The sequence below is a fragment of the Varanus komodoensis genome, unplaced genomic scaffold (assembly GCF_004798865.1).
Source record: "Varanus komodoensis strain SLA01 unplaced genomic scaffold, ASM479886v1 scaffold1, whole genome shotgun sequence".
Classification (NCBI taxonomy): domain Eukaryota; kingdom Metazoa; phylum Chordata; class Lepidosauria; order Squamata; family Varanidae; genus Varanus; species Varanus komodoensis.
This window is the reverse complement of record NW_025335268.1, coordinates 53782557-53801871: the sequence shown is the minus strand read 5'-3', so window position 1 is coordinate 53801871 and position 19315 is coordinate 53782557. Positions and strand designations below refer to the sequence as shown.

At 41.5% G+C, this 19315-nt stretch overlaps 1 protein-coding gene across 4 annotated transcripts in view; it reads left to right on the top strand.

Annotated features, from left to right (window-relative positions):
• Positions 1–18818, top strand: part of DCBLD1 (discoidin, CUB and LCCL domain containing 1) — a 42509-nt gene extending 23691 nt beyond the window's left edge. For 2 of the 4 annotated variants that reach the window (XM_044425863.1, XM_044425854.1), the window contains exons 6-16: positions 796–929; positions 5419–5459; positions 7424–7639; positions 9445–9569; positions 10276–10423; positions 10522–10638; positions 10731–10838; positions 12262–12346; positions 13965–14014; positions 14928–15047; positions 16916–18818. In XM_044425863.1, the coding sequence (XP_044281798.1) occupies positions 796–929; positions 5419–5459; positions 7424–7639; positions 9445–9569; positions 10276–10423; positions 10522–10638; positions 10731–10838; positions 12262–12346; positions 13965–14014; positions 14928–15047; positions 16916–17421 (1650 nt within the window). In that variant the 3' untranslated portion in view covers positions 17422–18818. The remainder of the gene's footprint in view (positions 1–795; positions 930–5418; positions 5460–7423; positions 7640–9444; positions 9570–10275; positions 10424–10521; positions 10639–10730; positions 10839–12261; positions 12347–13964; positions 14015–14927; positions 15048–16915) is intronic. The other 2 variants (XM_044425871.1, XM_044425880.1) reach the window with 2 other exon arrangements.
• The last annotated feature ends 497 nt before the right edge of the window (positions 18819–19315 follow it).

The window sequence follows — 19315 nt, the reverse complement described above, 5'->3', positions numbered from 1 at the left end:
CAAATTCCATTCCTAAAATGGCACCCACTGCTTATGTAAAGGGAGTTTAGCACTTCTGGAGGCAACCCCAAATGAACAGAAAATTTTGTTTCTAGATGGAGGCAGATCAGTGCTCTTATAAGAGAGCTTCATCAACTTGCCTTCCTCCAGAAACAAGCACTTGTGCTCATTATGGGACTTCCTCTAGAAATGGCTTAATCTCCTTCGTATAAGTGGTGTGCCCTGCTTGGTCAGTAGAAATTGTTGTTTTAATTGTCTTTTTAAATATTGCAAGCCATCCTGAGATCTTGTATGATAGGACGGCATACAAAAGCTTTTAATGAATGAATGAATGAACGAATGAATGAATATGGTCTAATTGGTGTAGTCCTTCATATACCAGTCTCAGCCATATCTTGTTATTCAGTTTATAAATCAGTCATAGCAGATCTTGGCCTCAGCATGTGCACAATAGTTGGAGTACCTACAACAAAACTGCAAATGGATATTGTAGTTTTCTACTTTTACCTACAGAAATGAAATGATACTGTGCTAATGATTTTCTAAATAAGCAAGTTGTCTTCCTGCTCTGTAGAATAATGAACCTCATAACATATTTCCCGTGCAAGTAAACTTGTCTACATGTTTTCACAGTCAATGCTCTTCTCCAGTTAACTTAGGTAATATACAGAGAATTGTGTCTTCTTTGATTCATATTTTCAAAGAATAGCAAAAAGATACTGATAGCACATTGACCATCAGTTTCTTCCAATACTAAAATCTTGTCTTATATTTTATTTGACTTCTGTAAATCAGACATCCTTATTATGCAAATCTGCCATACATGCTGGAGTAATTGCAGATGAACTTGGTGGCCAGATCAGTGTGATTCAGCTGAAAGGAACAAGACGCTATCAGGGAATCTTTGCCAATGGCATTCTTTCACAGGAGTAAGTATTACATCTCAGCTTAATTAATACAGTTTGCCTGTTCATGGAGTACCTTCACTCATCCATTTGTGTGAGCCACGGTTAAACAAAGACAAGATTGTGGAACATTTTTCAACCTGAGGGCCTAATTCAGTTTAGAAAAGCTCTCCAGGTCTGTTGTGTGGGGTCTGGTGGTGGGAATCAAAGGTATAAGGCATGGATCCTCCAACTATGGCCCGGGGGCTGGATCCGGCCCACTATGCCCATTTATCCGGCCTGCCATGCCCATTTGGACCCGTTGTGCATGCGCCCATACGCGCGCTTGCTGCCACCCACCTTGCCCCGTGTGCGGGGAGGCAGCGGTTTGCTCATTCGGAGAAAACAATCTCCAAGTGAGCAAGCTGCTGCCTCGTGTGCCCACCTCGCGGTGCATGCCCGTCCCTGCCTCGCCTCCCTTCGCCATGCACGCACACCCACCCTCGCCTCGTGCACTGCCTCCTCACCTGCCCGCACGCTCCACCGGCACCACCTTTCCAGCCCACACCCAGCACCGGCACCTTTCAACTGGTCCCCCGGAGAAAAAGTTTGAGGACCCCTGGTATAAGGAATGGAACCAAACTCCAAACAATACCAGCATATTGTGGCTTAAAGATCTTCCTGCCAGTAACTCAGCATTAGGAGAGGCATTTCAACTTTTTAGAATGGAGGAACAGCTGCACAAAAGCAGGGGAACTACAAGTGAATGGTGGTTAGGGGGAAAGGATGAGACACAAAAGATGGCAGGGTCATTTGAAGCCTCCAGGAGGCCTCCAAGTTTCCCACCACTGAGTTAGGAAGATGCTAATTAACAATAATTTCATCTGAGCTAGGAAGCTATAGTCAGCTTCAGAAATGAGATATGAATAAGCTTTGTGCTCTCACTTGTAGCTGCTTTGTCTCTCCCTTTGTGTGAACAAACATGCCAGGAAGTCTGCCATTAACTACAGCTTCCCGTTTGTCTGAACTGGAAAATTGTGATTAATGCCTTTAGAACAAATGGTATGAAACTGTGGTTTGCAATTGGATTCACATCCTAGTTTGTTTCAAGATTGTTAACTCTTGTTTCCTGGTTTAGATAAAATGGGGAAACTATAATTAATGGAAGACTTCCTCATCTGTTTGTAAACACCAGAAAAAAGCGGGGTAGCAGAGCTTTGTGTGCAAGACTTATTTGTTTCCCACTTACATTTGTCCAAATATCATTTCTGGTTATCCATTTCAAAACAAGCCAGGATAGGAAATCTCTTCCCTCTGATGCACTGCTAAAATGGCTCCCAGTATTGAGACGACAGTAACCTGGAGTCCTTGCACTGTACTTTTGGTTAATTAGGAGTAGACTTCAGGCCCTTCAATCATAAGCTAATGCAGAGGAGTGCTCAGAGAAATACGTGGAAATTAGCTTTGTCCAGGATCTTAGCAACGGTAAACCAGATACTTCCACCCACTGTGGTGTTAAGGCAGTCTGCTCTAGACATTCCAAGGAGGCCATTTGCATGCCAAGGGGAGTAAAGTTCCCCACGTCTATTTAACACTTTTCAAAAAGCATGTAAATAAAGTTTCCAGTGAATCAAATAACGCAATTGCAATCCTTGTACATTTCCTCTGGCTCCAAATCTGGTGTTAGTGTTCTTAACTGTTTCTCCCTTTGTTTTACACATTCAATCCAACAGAGACTACACAATGAGTAGGTTTGAATCCCTTCTGACAAATTTGTGCCAGAGTTACAATATACTCGGGTGACACAAAAATCAGTAAGAAAGGGGGAAAGTGCCCAACAAAGACTGGTTGTCCCAAGTAACCCAGCACATGTGGTTACATAGTAGTATTTACATTTCTCAAAGCAGGAAATGAACAATTCCAAATGCACTGAAGTTGAATCAAGATCAGACAGAGATGTTCTAACCTTCAGTGGCCTTACTTTTATTATCATCCAGCTACTTCATTAAAAAGCCACATTGTGCTTTTAGAAATCTAATTTACAAGCTACCGCTTGTATCTACTGAGCACCTTGAAGATTTTAACTGAAATGTGAATGAAGCATGTTTAATTGCTTAGAAGTTATTTGACCCTGACCTTGGCAGTACTGGGTTTGTTTTGAGTACTATTTTTTGAGTACTATTTGTTTTGAGTACAGTCACATATACTGTCAGTGATCCTTGCATGTGTAATAAACTCAAAGCCTTTCTGCTTTGGCTTGAATGCTAACTTAAGTGATAATGTGTCCTCATACTATTCTCTTGGGGATTAATATGGCTCTCAGATCTTGCACAGTTGCTGAAACGAGTTAGCCATAAAAATCCATGGAAAAAGCTTGGGACACAACTCAAAGTCAAGTGCACTTAAGCCCTATTGATTTCAATTGGCAAACTAAGTACATTTAAGCAATTTTGTATTATACTTTTGTCCTGCTCCCGCCACCTTTTTTTTAAAGAAAGCACATTGTTTTTTAAAAACTCTGGTCTCCCGTCCAGGCACTGATACTCAATTTTTACCTTCTTCATTGCTACAGGATTAGGTGCTGCAAGGCCAAACATTGGGCCACATGACAAGTAGAAGTAGTTTACTTTAACTGGTTAAATTGCATTACATTGTAGCATGCTTATGATTTAGCTTATATTGTACTTTCTAAAGATAAATTTGCAGTTTGCGAGCTTTGTGACACCACTGTTTCCATCTCTGTAGGGCACTGGTATACAGCTTGAGGTCCTCCAGATGCTTAGACCTACAAGTCACATCTCGCCTAACTAGCATAGCCAGTGGTGAAGAATCATGAGGGTTGTAGGACAAACCATCCTGAGGGCTGCAAGTTGCTAACCCCTCCTATAGAGAGACATTACAACTCATAAATATTAGCTAATTAGAATGCCTTAGATTCATATCGCAATGAGGATCAAGGCAATAATATAGTAGGCATTATTCATAGCTTTTTTCTTTGAAAAATCTCTACAGCATCTTATGATGCAGGTAATTACAAATAATCTTAGTTTCAAATGATTGAATCCTGATTTAGGGTAGTATCCTATTATACCATTGCATCCATATAATAGTCACAAATCTGTGGAAACACTGGAACAGATCGGTAAAGTTTCCAGAAGGAAAGTCTGCTATCCATCCCCAATCCTGAAACTAAGGTTTCTGCTCACTTTTCCAGGTTAATTTTTGATGCACAAAAACCTGGCTATGCAATCAGTTGTACCTATGAATGCAGTAGAACCAAGTGAGGTGGCATGGCCCTGCAGAATATTTTCCCAGGTCATTATATAGAATAATTACATGGAAATCAAACCCCACTGATTTGAATGGTTTGGACTCCTTTGAGAGGCATGTAGGATTGTAATAGCCTGGTGTATGATATCCTTACCCTAACATTGTAATATAATGATCTGGTTCACAGACTACACTAAAGCATGGTTTAGCCATGGTTTGTTGACTTACTCAGGATTTGTGTAGCAAATGCTTAAGTGAACCATGGTTTGTATTCTCAATCCTTGGTTTGCTTATTTTCCTCCTCCCTTAAACATTTTCTCCTTGACTGCCAAATGTCTTTGCAGTGCTACAATATTGGCATTTAGACTGGCTGTGGGGGTGGAGGTTACCACTCTTGCCTACTACCTCTGTGGCTTGGCAAACAACCCATGAATAATCTATAGTTCTGGGTTCACTAATAATGATAACCTATGATTTGAATCAGTGGTTTTCATCCTTTGCACAGCTAGGGACTGGCCAAAACAAGAAAACCACCTTGGGGACTGCTGAGGCAGAAACAAAAAGCACCATACCCATAATACAGTATTTTGTGTATTGGTTTCCAAGCACAATACCAAAAAGATGAAAATTCTCCAAAACAACCAGAAAATGAGCAACAAAAAATGCCAACAAAAGAACAAACTACCCAAATCAGTGCAGTGTGGCTCCCAGCTGTCTCCCACCAAGCCATCTCCCCCCCCCCCCCCCCCCTGTAGTACCAGCGCATCCCCCACAAACACAGTGCCACCCGAGAGAGGTGGTGGAGCACAGCCAGCCCCTGCGCCACTTTGCAGTGAGAGGGATGTGGGCCCCGCGTGGATCGGCAGGAAATCATCCACAGACTGGCAGTTGGAAACCACTGATTTAAACAACCCAGGATGCACACAGCCAAACAACAAACCATGGGTTCTGTGTCTGGTTTCTGTGAAGTAAATAAACTGGAAATCACAAATGATTATGGTTTGTTAGCTGAATTTGTTCATCACAAGGACCCAGAATTCAGCCACTAATGTGTTAAATAAACCATGAGTTAATGTTATAAGTGAACCAGATAAATATTTTGTTGCATTGTGCAGGTGTAATGCTCTATGTGGTGCAGAAACTTTTGAATCAGATTGGATGAAAAGGCAGATTATGAAGGATGTAAACGATTTCACCTTAAGATGAAAATAACCAGGATGATGGTGATTGATGCCATCTCTTGTTTTTTTCTTTTTCTTTACAGTGGCTCTTTGTCAGATAAACGGTTTATTTTTAATTCAAATGGTAAGAAATATTTCTTTCATTTTTAGAAATAAAGTGTAATTCAACTAAATAGAACTTGGAAGCCAAATACTATTATTAAGCAGAGGCAAGTCTCTCTTGGTTTTATACAGCTAGCTGTCAACTGGTGTGCAGAGGATCATACTGTTAATCTCTGAACTGTGCATTGCAATCCCCTTGTTTATTTCAGTTGGACTTTGCAGACACCTTACAGCCTTACTGCATTTTCTTATTGATCTAATTGATGGTTGGGCCAATAGTCTATTTAATCTAGCTGTTCTCACAGTTTATACACAAAGGGAGTCTTTCCACATCTATCTACTGAAGAAAACCTATGTGCTAGTCACTTTGCGAAACCTCCAAGTGGATTCAAATGGCATGCTAGGCATGACTTATAAAGCATTGTGGGGGTGCAAACACAGCACTGTTTCTGTGGGTGCTTTGTAAGCCACCCTGGGTTGGCTTATAAACTATGCCAGTTACCCATGGCTTGTTGTAGGGTTTAAATCATGGGTCTTCAAACTACGGCCCAGGGGCCAGATCCAGCCTGCCATGCCCATTTATCCGGCCCGCCATGCCCATTTGGACCCACCACGTGCACACCCGTGCCCATGCGTGCACCCACCACCGCCCACCTTGCCCCGTGCACGGGGAGGCAGCGGTTTGCTCGCTTGGAGAAAATGATCTCCAAGCAAGCAAGCTGCTGCCTTGTGCGCTGGCCTGCGTGCACTTCCAGTACCACCTTTCCAGTCCGTGCACACCTCCAGCACCACCTTTCCAGCCCGCGCCCATCACTAGCAGCTTTCAACTGGCCCCCTGGTGGAAAAGCTTGAGGACCCCTGGTTTAAATAATCACTTTGACTTAACATGTCATCTAATTCCAGATGCCATTACGCCACAGTCAAGCCAAAAAGGAAAGGAGTCCTTTGACCCGGGTGGCAAAAAGCACTGCCATTCTGGCCACAGGTCTCTAGCAAATTACAGCCAGTCAAGCTGTGATCAGTCTCCCCTTGGTTCCTGTCAGTCCAAGGAGAGCAGGGTTGCTTATGAACAATCCCACTCTCCCTCAGAAAACAGCAAGAGCCCATGTCAAAAGCTGTCAGATTCAACAGGCCCCCTTTGGGGCAGAAGCAGCTGTTCAATCTTGCTTCCAAGGAGAAGCCTGTGGGACAAATGGCACCTCTCCCTGCCCCGCACCACCTTCCCAAGCCTTGCCTGCTTGGGAAGGAGCGTACAGCAGACCTCAGCTTAGTTTCTCCGTGTCAGCTGCCAATCTCTCCAGCTCATTCAGAGTTACCATTCGCCTCTTGGTTGTTTCTCTGCCTGGATCACTGAGTTTTGCTCAAAGGCCTTCTTTGGGCAAAGTCATGGTTGATCCAGATACTCCCCATTTTGTAATAACGTATTTAGCTGTGCTCTGATGATTGGACATAATTTGGATAATTTTTTAATAACCAAACCCTGATGGGTTTCTGCACAATGTTGGCCCACAAATGCCTTCATAGCACTTGTTTCATAATGCTGGTTATGTAGATATATTCTCCAACAAACTCTGGGACTTTCTAGAAACAAGTGTGTTTTATTCTGAGATCATATGGCACTGGAATTGCACACAGGTAGAATTCACTCAACTACTTGACTTTTATAGCCAGTGGATTGCGCCAGACCTAATGTTGGCAGGTCACAGATAAGTGGGTTGATGTTATGCAATTGATACGTCCCAAGGGTTGTAGGTTGTTTTTTTTGTTTTGTTTTGTTTTGTTTTTTTGGTTAACTTTTGTGGCAAAATAAAAATACTTTGCACCTTCCATTTCTGTTGCAGGTTGTAACACAACAAAACGTGGAAAAGTTGAATGGAGGGTGGATGAATATTTCTGGAAGATATTGTCATTCTATAGTATTAGCTAATGCTGCGTGTATTACGACAATACAAAGAGACATTCACCTTTTTATTTTGTAATTTTAAGGTTGCAATAAATCACTGAACCCAGAAGGAGAAGATGCTTTTAATGGTCAGATCACTGCATCATCATTTTGGGGTGAAACCAATGAAAATGGGGAGGTGATTCAGTGGACTCCCAATAAGGCTTGGCTCAAAGCTCCAGGACCATCTTGGGCAGCAAACCAGAGCAATCATAGGCAGTGGCTAGAAATTGACCTTGGAGAGAAAACAAGGATAACAGGTCAGTTGTTTAGCAAGAACGTTTACCTGTGTCATTGTGTTCACTGTAAATCAGAAGCTTTTGTGAGCTTAAAATGCCACTTTGAGCATCTTGGAAAAAATCTATATAAAAATATAACATACAATTACAATTTTAAATGTTTTATGGAAGAATTTTGACAGACCTCTTTGTTATCACTGCAATTACCCATAAAAATCTGAGTTATTAAGATTGCACTCTGTCCTCACCAGCAAAGACAATTTGAAATACAAAACTCACCCTTTAGGCCAAATTCTTCTTCAGTCACAACAGGAGTTCAGGAATAACATGCCTTTCCACTAATATAATAAAGAGTGATCTATGTGTTGATAAAATGCCAAAAGCTCACTGAGGCTGACCTATGGTGAATTCCTCTTATAAATGGCTACAAAACCTTTATCATAGAAATGCTGAAAGGAATATCCTATGTCTGTGTCTTCTGTAGTCTTTTTTGGATCTTGGAATTGATTGTAGTTTATTATTTTAAGGCTTCAGCAAAACTAAATATGCACAATGATACATACCTGAATCCAGAACTATTAGGGGCTGAATGAGACTTGATTATGCATTCTTTTCATACATCCTGTGGTTTTGTATCTAGACACATTGGATTTCCCCCTTTTTGTGTCATATATAATGCTGGCACTCTTAAGAATTGCTGTGCTTGCAAGTTGTAGCCTAGGACTGATGGAAGAAGCCTTTACTACCTCAGAAAAATATGGTGCAAGATACGGGGCTAACTTGTTCTGTAGGAACATGAAAAAGGGCACAGAGCCTCATCCTAAAAACATTCTGGCAGCCCCGTGAATAAATGGTAACGCTTGCTACAGCTGTCAGGAGGAAACTTGTCTACAGGAATGTAACCAGATGTGCACTCTCCTGTGCTCATGTGTGTCTCTATGTAACGCTGTGTGAGCATACATGCATAGATATACATATGCCTGTGCACAGAAGCAGGCCTGATTTTCTCTGAAACTCCACTTTGCATCTTACCTATAACAGCTGGTTCATCCTTCATATGGCACTTAGGCACTGCTTGAAGTGGAGTGGCGTGTCACCCCACCCCTTTTCACATACACATAATTAATCCTGGCATATTACTGGCAGGTAGGATGCAACCAGTAGGTTGGATCCAGATGTCAGTACGTGAAGTTGGCTTCCACCAGCCTGTTGCACTATACCCTTCTCCCTTTGGTATCCCCTGAAACTGCTACACTGAGGATTGGGGTATCTTGCCAGATGGGGAGAGGATCCCTGAAAATTTGCCCATGATTAGCAGAGCTCCCAAGTGCTTTGTGTAGCACCCTTGGAGGGATTTTGGGAGGAGGAGTGGGCAAGGAAGTCTGCTCCTGCCCATCTGTTGCATATGTCTAAATATGGGTCCAAACCAAGGCTTATAATCGCATATCTTCTTCTAAATAGTGGATTGTAATTTCTGCTGGAAAGACCTGCATGTAAAAATAATTGCTGCAATCCAATTTGCACGTGTACAAATTGTCATTACCACCTGTGACAGGTGGAACTTCACAATTGTAGGAGTCCTTTCCTCCAACACTGTCAATAGTTGGAGAGCCCCAGCAAGTGCATGTGAAATCTACAGATCATGGGCAGTGGGAGAAGTGGTGATATGCTCTAAAGCTTACATTTTTTGAAATAGTGATGTTTCTTAATTATGATCTATGTATAAATTAGCAATTTCTGTTTGAAGGAAACAATATTAGTTTCTTTTTCCTTATTAACCATGAAACAAAAATGTACTCTTTTTTATATTTTTCTTTTATCACAAGGAATTAGAACTACAGGGTCTACTGTGCTCAATTTTAACTATTATGTTAAGACGTTTATTGTGAACTATAAAAATAACAACTCAAAATGGAGGACTTACAAAGGAATCGTAAGCAATGAAGAAAAGGTAAGTCTGGGGGAGATGGAAGGGGAAGGGGCAAAGAAACGTGGGTGTTAAATTCTCCACCCTCTCCACAGCATGTCAGGGTCTGCTTCCATCATTCCTTTTCCTGTGCCAAGGGAAGCATTTCTCTGCACAGTTATGCTTAAATCTCATTGGCTTCAGGGGGTGTAAGTAGGCTGAATGTGAACCGGATTTCATTTGAGATTTGGTTGGGATATGGGTCATTTGTTTTGTCCGTTGCATTCAGAGGATGCTAGCCCTTTTTGCAGCAGTGCAATGATTGCAGTGCGAAAACATATGTATGGAAGCTGGAGACTCCTTTTCAATAGAGAATGATGGATAATCAGCTTTCCAGATAAGAGATTATTTAGGCTAGGCAAAGCTGTGAAATCTGATGATAGAGGCTGGGGTGCTGGCTCTGAAATACTGTTTTCATACATATTTTTTTCCTCCAGCTAGAACTCTGAACTCTGCTTTAAATGAAACTCTGGGACCAAAGAGATTGTTGTCAGGGAGGGAACCAACATTAATTATAGTGTGCACAGTGAGTTGTTGCCTTTAGGGTGAGGAAGTACTGCATGGGAAAGGCATAATGAGCTGGTTTGCACATTTAATTGCATAGACTTTAAAAATACTTTCTCAGTGCACATACTTAACATTTGCTAACAGTTGATCTAAATCTGTTATTCATTTTTCTTTCAAATGGCAGGTATTCAAAGCCAACTCTAATCATGGAAACATAGTCCGAAATAATTTCATTCCTCCTATAGTAGCCCGGTATGTGAGAATTATTCCACAGAGCTGGCACAAAAGAATTGCTCTGAAGGTGGAACTTATTGGTTGTCATATAACACAAGGTAAGCAACTCTTCCCATTGAAAAAAAAAATTGACAGGCAATAGGATCTGAATGCCCCACACTTGTGTTAACAATCAATCTCATCTTCTGCCCCACAGTGAACAGCTCCCTTCTGGATCCACTCTGGCAAAGACCCAGTCAAAGCACAGGTGTTTCCATTAGAAAAGAAGATAAAAGAATCACAGAAGCCATACCTTCAGAAGAAAGCAACCTAAGTAAGAAATGGAGTGGGAAAGTCACTGTTACTTTGGATGTGATACTCTTTCAGAAATAGTCGTGCTTACCAGTTTTTATGCCACCTCTTTAGATACTTTTGCAGGACAGAATACAGCTAGAAGGCTAATGGACAGGGAAAATGTGATGGGGCCAATCCAAGATCTTCCTTCCACAGGAGAAGGGGCGCCACTCATGGAAGGTCTGTCTGCCCCCACCTCCCTGCCACACCACAGCTCACCCCTTTTAGCAAGATCTCCTGGCTCCAGCTGTAACATTTCGGGGCTGCAGTGGGAAGGAGGGGGTGGGGAAGCCCATTTCCATCAGTGCAGCTGATCTAGCATAAGTCCAACCCTAACCAATTCAAATATCTGTAAGCAACCCTTATTTGAAATGTCTGGAAATAAAATTGAGACCATATGTTCTCTTTGGGTAACATTTTAAGTCTGCATGTTTCAGGAACAGACAATTTGTGGCCCTTGCAGCTCCAGCAGGGTCTGCCCAAGCCTATCCTGCTCGGGTGAGGAGAAGGCTGCCCTCTCCCTGCCCAAGCAAGAAGAGTACTGAGAATCCCAGGGGAAATTGTGTAGTGCGTTGTGATTTAATACTTCTTTTCCCAGACAATACTGATAAAAATGTTTAGGAGAAAAGCTTAATGTCCTGTCACAGTGGGGAAGATCTTCATCTCAATCAGAGTGGGGGAGGAGCATTAACCCTGTATGGGGTGGGCAGGTGTGTGTGTCTGTGTCCTTGATCATTTGCCCTGAGAGAATGCAGCCCGGACGCTGTTTGAATTGTGGCTTTCTACTTCACTAGTCCCAAATTCCAGCATGTTTAGTGGGCATCATTGATATTCTAAGGCTTGATTTTAGAATTTCAGATGCATCCCATTTATGTTTAGGCTGCAGTTCTAAAGCTTCTTAGTAGGAAGTGACCCCCATTGAAAACAGAGGAACCTACTTTGGAGTAAATGTACATAGGATTGCACTGTAAAAGAAGGATAAAGGGAATGGGACAGAATACTTGCCTTTTCATAGAAACAAGACTAGCTGTCCACTGTAAATATGTTGAGAAGAAAATGCAGGCTTTTAAAAATTTAACAAATCTAAATTTTAAATACTCAACAAATGTTATATAAAGGCAAAAATGGGCACAAGTCCTGCTTTGAAAATTAAGGTAACTATTCTTTTGAACTACGTGCAGTCCTCTGTCATATCACACAAGGGGTGGATAACTTGTGGTTTTCCAGTTGTTTTGGCATTCATCTCCTGTGATCTCACACCTCTGGTTGGGCTGAAGTGAATTGTAAGCCTAAACATCTGGAGGGCTCCCATTTGCCCACCCCACTATGGATAATTTTATCTAGCAATAAGCCCTGTGAAGTCAACTAGACTTCTCAGTAGGCCTGCATAGGGTTACACTGTAAGTTGGTTTCTTTTTGAATGGTATAAATCTCATTTATTTCTAAATAGTAATTTTTTAAACATTCTTTTTGGACTCTGTGAAGTACAGGCTCCTCCTTGTATTCCAATACAGTGTGATTCTTCATGTTTAATCCCGTTCTCATGTCAGTTACTCAGTTTGGTTTGCAGTGTATTTTAGCTTTTGTTTTTCATTTCTTTAAGGATTGAAACTTACCGCCATTATTGTTCCGGTCATGGGGGTGTTTTTGCTGTTCGTGATAACTGGAATTTATATCTTCTTGCGGAAGTATGTGACTCACTTTTTTCTGTTCAGATTTGAAAAGTATTTGCCCTGTTTTTCTTCAAGAATGATGGGTGTACGTACCAACTGAAAAAGCCATTCCATGATGAACAGGGTGAATTCCCTTCAGTGATTTTATAGCAGAATGGGGAAAGTGCTAGGACCAAATAAAACAATATCTTATTTGGGTCATGCTTAGATGACATTACAGCATTTCTAAGTATGTTGCTCTGGCTTCCCCAGTTCCAGTAAAGGTGGTGGTTCTCTCTGGTGAGCTTCCTCTTCCACCAGACTGAATTGTGAAGAGTGGGAATGGGGAAAGCAGAGAGGTGTGGCTGTTGAGAAGCACTCTCCCAGCGTTGCCCAGGCAGACGTCCCAGAATGGCAAAGTCCGAGCAGGGTCGTGAGCAGATCTGCATGGCCCATTCATTCCTTGCCTGATAAGCAGACCAAGGTGCTGCTAACGGATCTGAGTTACTCATTGGTGCTTTGGACAGTGGAAAGAGTAGAGTTCCCAGTTCTTATCTGTGACTCAAGTTAGAAGGCAGGAAGGAGCAAAACCATGGCATAACAAGGACTCGTTTCAAGAAATCCTACTGATTTGTTAACTGTTGTTTAATTATTGGTTCCCTCATAATGGAGCTCTATGGTTCCCCTATATTTGAGAAAAATCTGTTGAGACAGAGGGGATTGATTTGTTTTGTGCGTTCTCAGAGAAACCAAGAGGTGATGGGGAATGAGAAAAATCAGGACGGGCACATTTTGCCCTACTTTTGCTTGTAGTCAACATTGCTGTTGCGAACGGAACTTGATTCCTTATTTGCGTTTGAGAGAAGCGGAGACCTGTGATGAAGTCTTGAGAGCAGCACATGCTCTGCCTCTCTGGGAAGTTCCTCTTTCTTTTAAAAGTCCTTCCAGACAAAAGCTTGAAGTAGGTGGGGGAAAAGGCAGGAACACGTTAACCATGGATACAATGCTGGACTGTTAGGCCTCCTGGTGTTCAATGGGCCTAACTCTCGAGGATAACAACCTGTCTTTGAGAAAATGTGCTAAGATTTTCTGGCTGGTTGGCTGGCTATTGGGCAAAATGTTGTATCACTTTAGCTAAGTTCACATGAAGCAGCAAAGCGTGCTAGGCTCACTTCTCCTCCTCCCATGCAGCTAGCTAGTCAGAGTCTTAGTGCTTAATGTAGCCAAGACTCAGTCCAACTGTTCATCCCTGGCTTTGGTCCTCTTGTAATGAATAGAAGTGCTTGGCTAGGAAGATGTGTATATGAAAGTTAAGATACCCCGCCTTGCCGTCTGGAGTAGTGTTCTCCTGGAGAGGGAAGCAGAAGCACCCAACAGTTTGCACAGCACAAGGAGATCCATTGGGACAGGTGTGGAGCTGCTTTACGTGCAGTTTCTGGTCGCCACAGTCTTGCAAAGCCCAGCTTGAAGTCAGTGAGACACATCTTGCCTACAGGCAGAGAACTGCAGTGGGAACAGCCTTAAATGATTCACGACTATTTTGGAGACGGCTAACTTTTTAGAGCAACTTAAAGACAGGGTTGTATAGTAACTGGCTCAGTGGACAATTGACTGGATTCAGGAAGAATGCCACTGACCTTGTTCTTCATTACAGGAGAGGAAAGAAAGGCATTACTTACGGTTCATGGGACACTGGAAAACCAGGTGAGTGGTCAAATCTTGTATTCATTTTTCATATGATAAAAATTGAAGTTGATATTTAATACATTGCAGGTGCAGTGATAGCAGCTTCCCTTGAAGAGTTTAGCCCCAAACCTGAAGCTGCAGCGTGATTCCTTTTCATATGTAATGAGGGTGACCCTGAACATACATGGCTGCAGTTCTGTGCTTTTTAGTACCACTTTTAGTACTCCTTGATCTTTGGAACAGTTACGGCATTATCTATGGATAAGTTGGCCCACACATCTCTCAGGACCCACTATAGATTTACATTAATAACATGATTTTGTGAACCTTTTCTCAAAGATTATTTGATAAGCATATTTTTACACTCTTATTTCTCTCTGTTGTGGACCTGTTTCATGAGATGTTCAGCAGGTCCAAATTCAGCTGTGCAGGGAAAAAAAAGTACTGCACGTGAGAAGAGTTGAAAGGGATCCCAAAACAATCAGCAAAAAAGCTATAAAATAAGAATCTTCTTGGCTGCACAAGCAGGGATACATGGCTGGAATCCAGAGGTGTCTTGTCTGAGCAGACAACCTGAGCATATAAGACTAGCTTCAGCTGATTTCCACCTCCCCAGTGCAGCCACACTGTCTCGTTCCATGTTAGCAGGTCTTTCAACCCCCTTGATTATGGTGGTTACACCAGGGAGGGAGAAGTTGGAAACTGCAACTGCTAGTGTCTCTTTATTCAGCCTTATATGGTTTGTACTCATGCAAACTTCCAAAGTTTTGATCCAAAATATATTTTGTTCCATCCCTTTACGTGCTTGCTTAAATCATTTAACAAAGGGGTTGGAGTTAAGCACTTTATTTTTGTGCATGGAATATTTACATTGGGCCACTATTTGAGGTTTAGCAATATTAGGATGATAACTTCTGAGTTTCTGTTCTAGGTTTCTGGAAACAAATCAAACAGCCATTTGTCAGACATCAATCTACTGAATTCACAATCAGTTACAATAATGAAAAGGAAACACCACAAAAGCTCGATCTAGTCACAAGAGAGATAGCAGGTAACTTGAATCTCCTCTCAAAATTGCACAACACAAAATGCAGCATGCAAGCCACATGCTTTAATCTGTCCACTGATACCTAATGAAAGTTAATGTAGTCCTCTGCAATTGATATATAGGAAGTTACCTGTTTAGAACACTTGAAGCCATCCTAGGCATATCGAACGTATATGAGGGGACCTTACCTGCCCTTTGGTCGAATTTTGCAGCATTTTTCTTTGAATAATTCTTATATTTTATTTATTTGTTTATTTAAAACTTTTCTATACCGTCCTATCACAGATATCTCAGGATGGTTTACAACAACATTAATAAAATAGAATAAAAATAGAAGTAAAAGTATATTTTCACTGCACTGGTATTAGTACTGTGCCAGTGCACTATTCGTAAATTCTTGTTGACAGTGACAGAATGCTACCCTGTCTCTACAAAATCATAGCTAATGTAAAGCAGCCTTTCCCAACCTTGTGCCTTCCAGACACGTTTGGGCTGCCACACTCAGAATTCCCAGTCAATGGCCCTGATGGATGGAAATTCTGGGAGTTGTAGTCCAAATGCCTCTGAAGGTCACCAGGTTGGGGAAGGCTGATGGTATTTCTGAAAGCTGTCAGGACATTATGATAGTTATAAGAATTTTGGGCTGCTTTGATAGTGGGCTAGATGATGTAGAATCCGTGTTGATCTTACTCTTGACCTGAGAATAATGACTGTAAAATGCCTTTTGATGATCAATAGCAGTTTGTGAAACCAATCTTGATATGATACTGGTGGCCATCTGTTGTAGGCCTATCTCAAAGGTAGTCAAGTTGGTGCTTTCCAGAGGCTTTGGACTACCACTCCTGTAAACTGTAGCTGGCATGGCCAGTGACCAGGAATTATGAGAACTTGAAGTCCCAAGCAACTTGGGAGAGGGGGCAGCAGTTTGCCTGAGAAGTAGTGTGGAAACCATGGCTCCTGAAGTGATAGGAAAATTAAGTCTGCAGCCCTATAGCATCTTTTGAGGGAGAGCATCCCATTCAAAACAGCGGGATTTTTTTCTGAGTAGGCGTACATAGGATTGTACTGTTAACCCAGCTATAATTTGGCAAGAACTTTATGGACAAGGAATGCCAGGCTGCAATTGCTTGGGGTTTTTAAAAATCCTTTGAGGTTTTTGGAATTTTTGGTCTGGAAACATTGGACTTTAAACAGTCTTAACAGGTGGAAGGTGAACGAAGAAGGGAGGTGTCCTTTGTTTTCCTAAAATTACATGAATTCACACATCTTTCCTCTTGTGGGAATACATCTGTATTGCAGATGCAGAGATGATTATACACAAGGGGATAAGTACATATTCAACTCCAGATGCTCTAAACCATTATAAAAAGAAGCATTGTTTGCTTGCTTCTCTCCCCACTTCCTTATTTTCTGAAGTCGCTTGCAGAAGGTATATTTTCCTGCAAGTCCTAGTGCTTTGATGTTCTTACTTTCCTTCCAAAGCAAGTTGCCTTTGACATCAGTTTGGCAGTGCACAACATTCCCTTTCAGAGTTGAATGCTTTTGTGACACATTCCTCCTGGATATAATGGATAATAACATTGCCTGTTTTCCCTCTTAGTGGCTAAACAAAATGATATGTGTGTGTGTGTTTATTTCCTCTTTCATATGGCTCATATTGCTTGAATAATTTAGAGCCATTGCTCTGTAATTACATAAGGTAGTGCCCCAGTGTGGTCCTGTGGTACACTGATGACTTGGTTTTTCAGCAGAATGTGAGAAGTGCTTCTGCTTGTTGGCAAGATATAAAAAATAGTACAAAATAAAGACAGTGGTTGGATCCAGCATTCAGCCTCACCTGAATTTCAGAGATGTGTTTTGTTTTCATCTAGATTATGAACAGCCTCTTATGATAGGAACTGGGACAGTAACCCGAAAGGGATCCACATTCAGACCAATGGACACGGAGGATGAAAAGAAAAGCAGCTCGGAGATTGAGAACCACTACCTCTGTCCTCAGAGAGCAGATCGTCATGATTATGCCCTGCCGTTGACCAGTCAGGAGCCTGAATATGCCACTCCTATTATAGAGCGACACGCAGGAAAAGGAACTGTGTTTCCTTCAGAGAATTGCTACAGTTTTCCCACCGCTTCTTCCACTCACGCATATGCGCTTTCTTCAAGCAAGTCCACTGCTTCATGCCAGACCAGTGCAGAGAGTGGAAGCTACCAAACACCACAAAGTCAAAAAGAGTATGATAAACCAAAAATTAATACTGGGGACTATAGCACTGACTATCAAAAGCCCCAGTCCAGTACACTGATGAAGGAGGGCTATTCAACACCCAGATACTGCCTGAAACCTATAAATCAGAGTGCAGTGGTAGCTGTCTTGTAACAGAGACCAAGGAAAAACTTGCTGCTGTGATGGTCCAAGCACTGGAATGGACTTAGAGTAAAACAAATTTTGTTTTACCACAAGGAAAATCACATTTCTGCAGTAGGAAAGAGTGTGTTGTTCCTCACTTTTTTCACCATGAGAAGCCTTCGCTGTGAGGACTGCAGCCTGTTGATACTCTACAGCTGTGAGAATGGTGCTGTTTTAATATTGTGCAATGTGTACATATGTTTTTAATTTAAGGAAAATAACTTAAGGATTCCTCTACTTTTTCATTCTGAGTGTTTGTAGGAGAGGGAGGTTAATGTGATTAACTAGCCATTGCACTGATTTTTATTTCAAAGTAGTATCCTACGTTCAGGTGATGTTTATTGCACCATGTCCTTATTTAGCCCCATACTGCAACCTTAAGAGTGCATTCTGAGAAGGTCTTTGAAACTCCATGTGCAGAGCAGCTTCTCCTGCACACTAACAGAAAAAGGCATTGCACCCAAGTGGTGCAAATGTTGTGACAAGGAAAGCTGAATTGTGACTTGTCTAATTTATGTAAATTGAGCAGAAGCATTTTTTCTTTCCATAATTCATGCTGACTTTGCTAGTTATGAGGAAGGGAAAGCACTGAAAAAATTATTTATTCACTCTTCTAGGCTTTCAGAAGGTGTGCCTACTCTGACCAGTATATCTTCACAGATGTAGAGCCTTAGAAACTTGCTTATTTTAAAATTAAAGCTGAACTTTCTCAGGACCGAATTTTGCATTCACCACACTGCTGTTTTGACTTTCTGCACTCCTGCAGAGTTTCAGAATGCACAAAAACAGTCTTTACAGTACAGCTCATTTCCAAACAAATGGGTTGAGTATGTATTTGCCCCTGACCTGACTAGAAGTTAATTTTCCAGTGCAATTGTAAGTGAATTATTTATATGTATCTCTTTGGAGAATATAAAAAACACTTCAAGATACTGCAGGAATTAAATGGGATGTTTAAACCAATTTTTGCCACTGCCCATTACTAAGCAAGTTTAATTCTCTTGAATTTGATTTTCTTGTTTGCCCAAGAATGGAGTCTGTTTATTCACATAATGGCAAAGGAGAGAAGATAAAACTCAGTGATCTGGGGCTACAAATGATATTTTCAGATATACCTTTTGAAAAAATGGCACAAAGGCTACTTGCCTAAACATACATATTGAAGAATGGGATCTTCAGTAAACATGCATAGGATAGTGCTGTAAACCTCTATCCCTTTGGAAGCTGTAGCAGCAAATTATTTTGCATAGGAGGGGCCACAGTTCAATGCTGGGGCACATACCTTGTATATAGAAGCTTTCAGGATGGGTCCTTTGCATTTGCCATTTTGTTTGTTTGTTTGTTTTAAGCAAACAAAATAAACCAAACATTTGATTATGTGAAAGGCCTCTGGGTGAAATTATCAAAAATTACTGCCAGTTCTTGTAGAGCAGTTTTCTTCCAAATGTCGTGAACTTCAGCTTCCAGCAGCCCTGGCCAGTATGGCCAGTGGTCATGAATGCTCAGAGTCGTATTCCAAGACATCCAGAGAATACACACAATTCAGAAATACTAGCCTAGACATTGTTGGGTAGATTTACCATTGATTTCTATGTAATGCAATCCTTTTCTTCTTTAGTGTGGGAAACAGACTGGTCTGTTGTTGCATACCTATTCTTCAAAAAATTGCTCTCTGTTTTAACAAAATTTAAATGCGTATTTAGGACTATTTAAGCATGTGTGCGCACATGCACACACATGAGCACCTATAGTTGAAGAAAGAAAGATGCTGCAAATACAACAGACTAACCTTGTGAATAGTAGGGAACTGGTATTCTCTACTCTTAGGGCATGTTTGCAGGCTGGCAGAGTATATAAATACAAG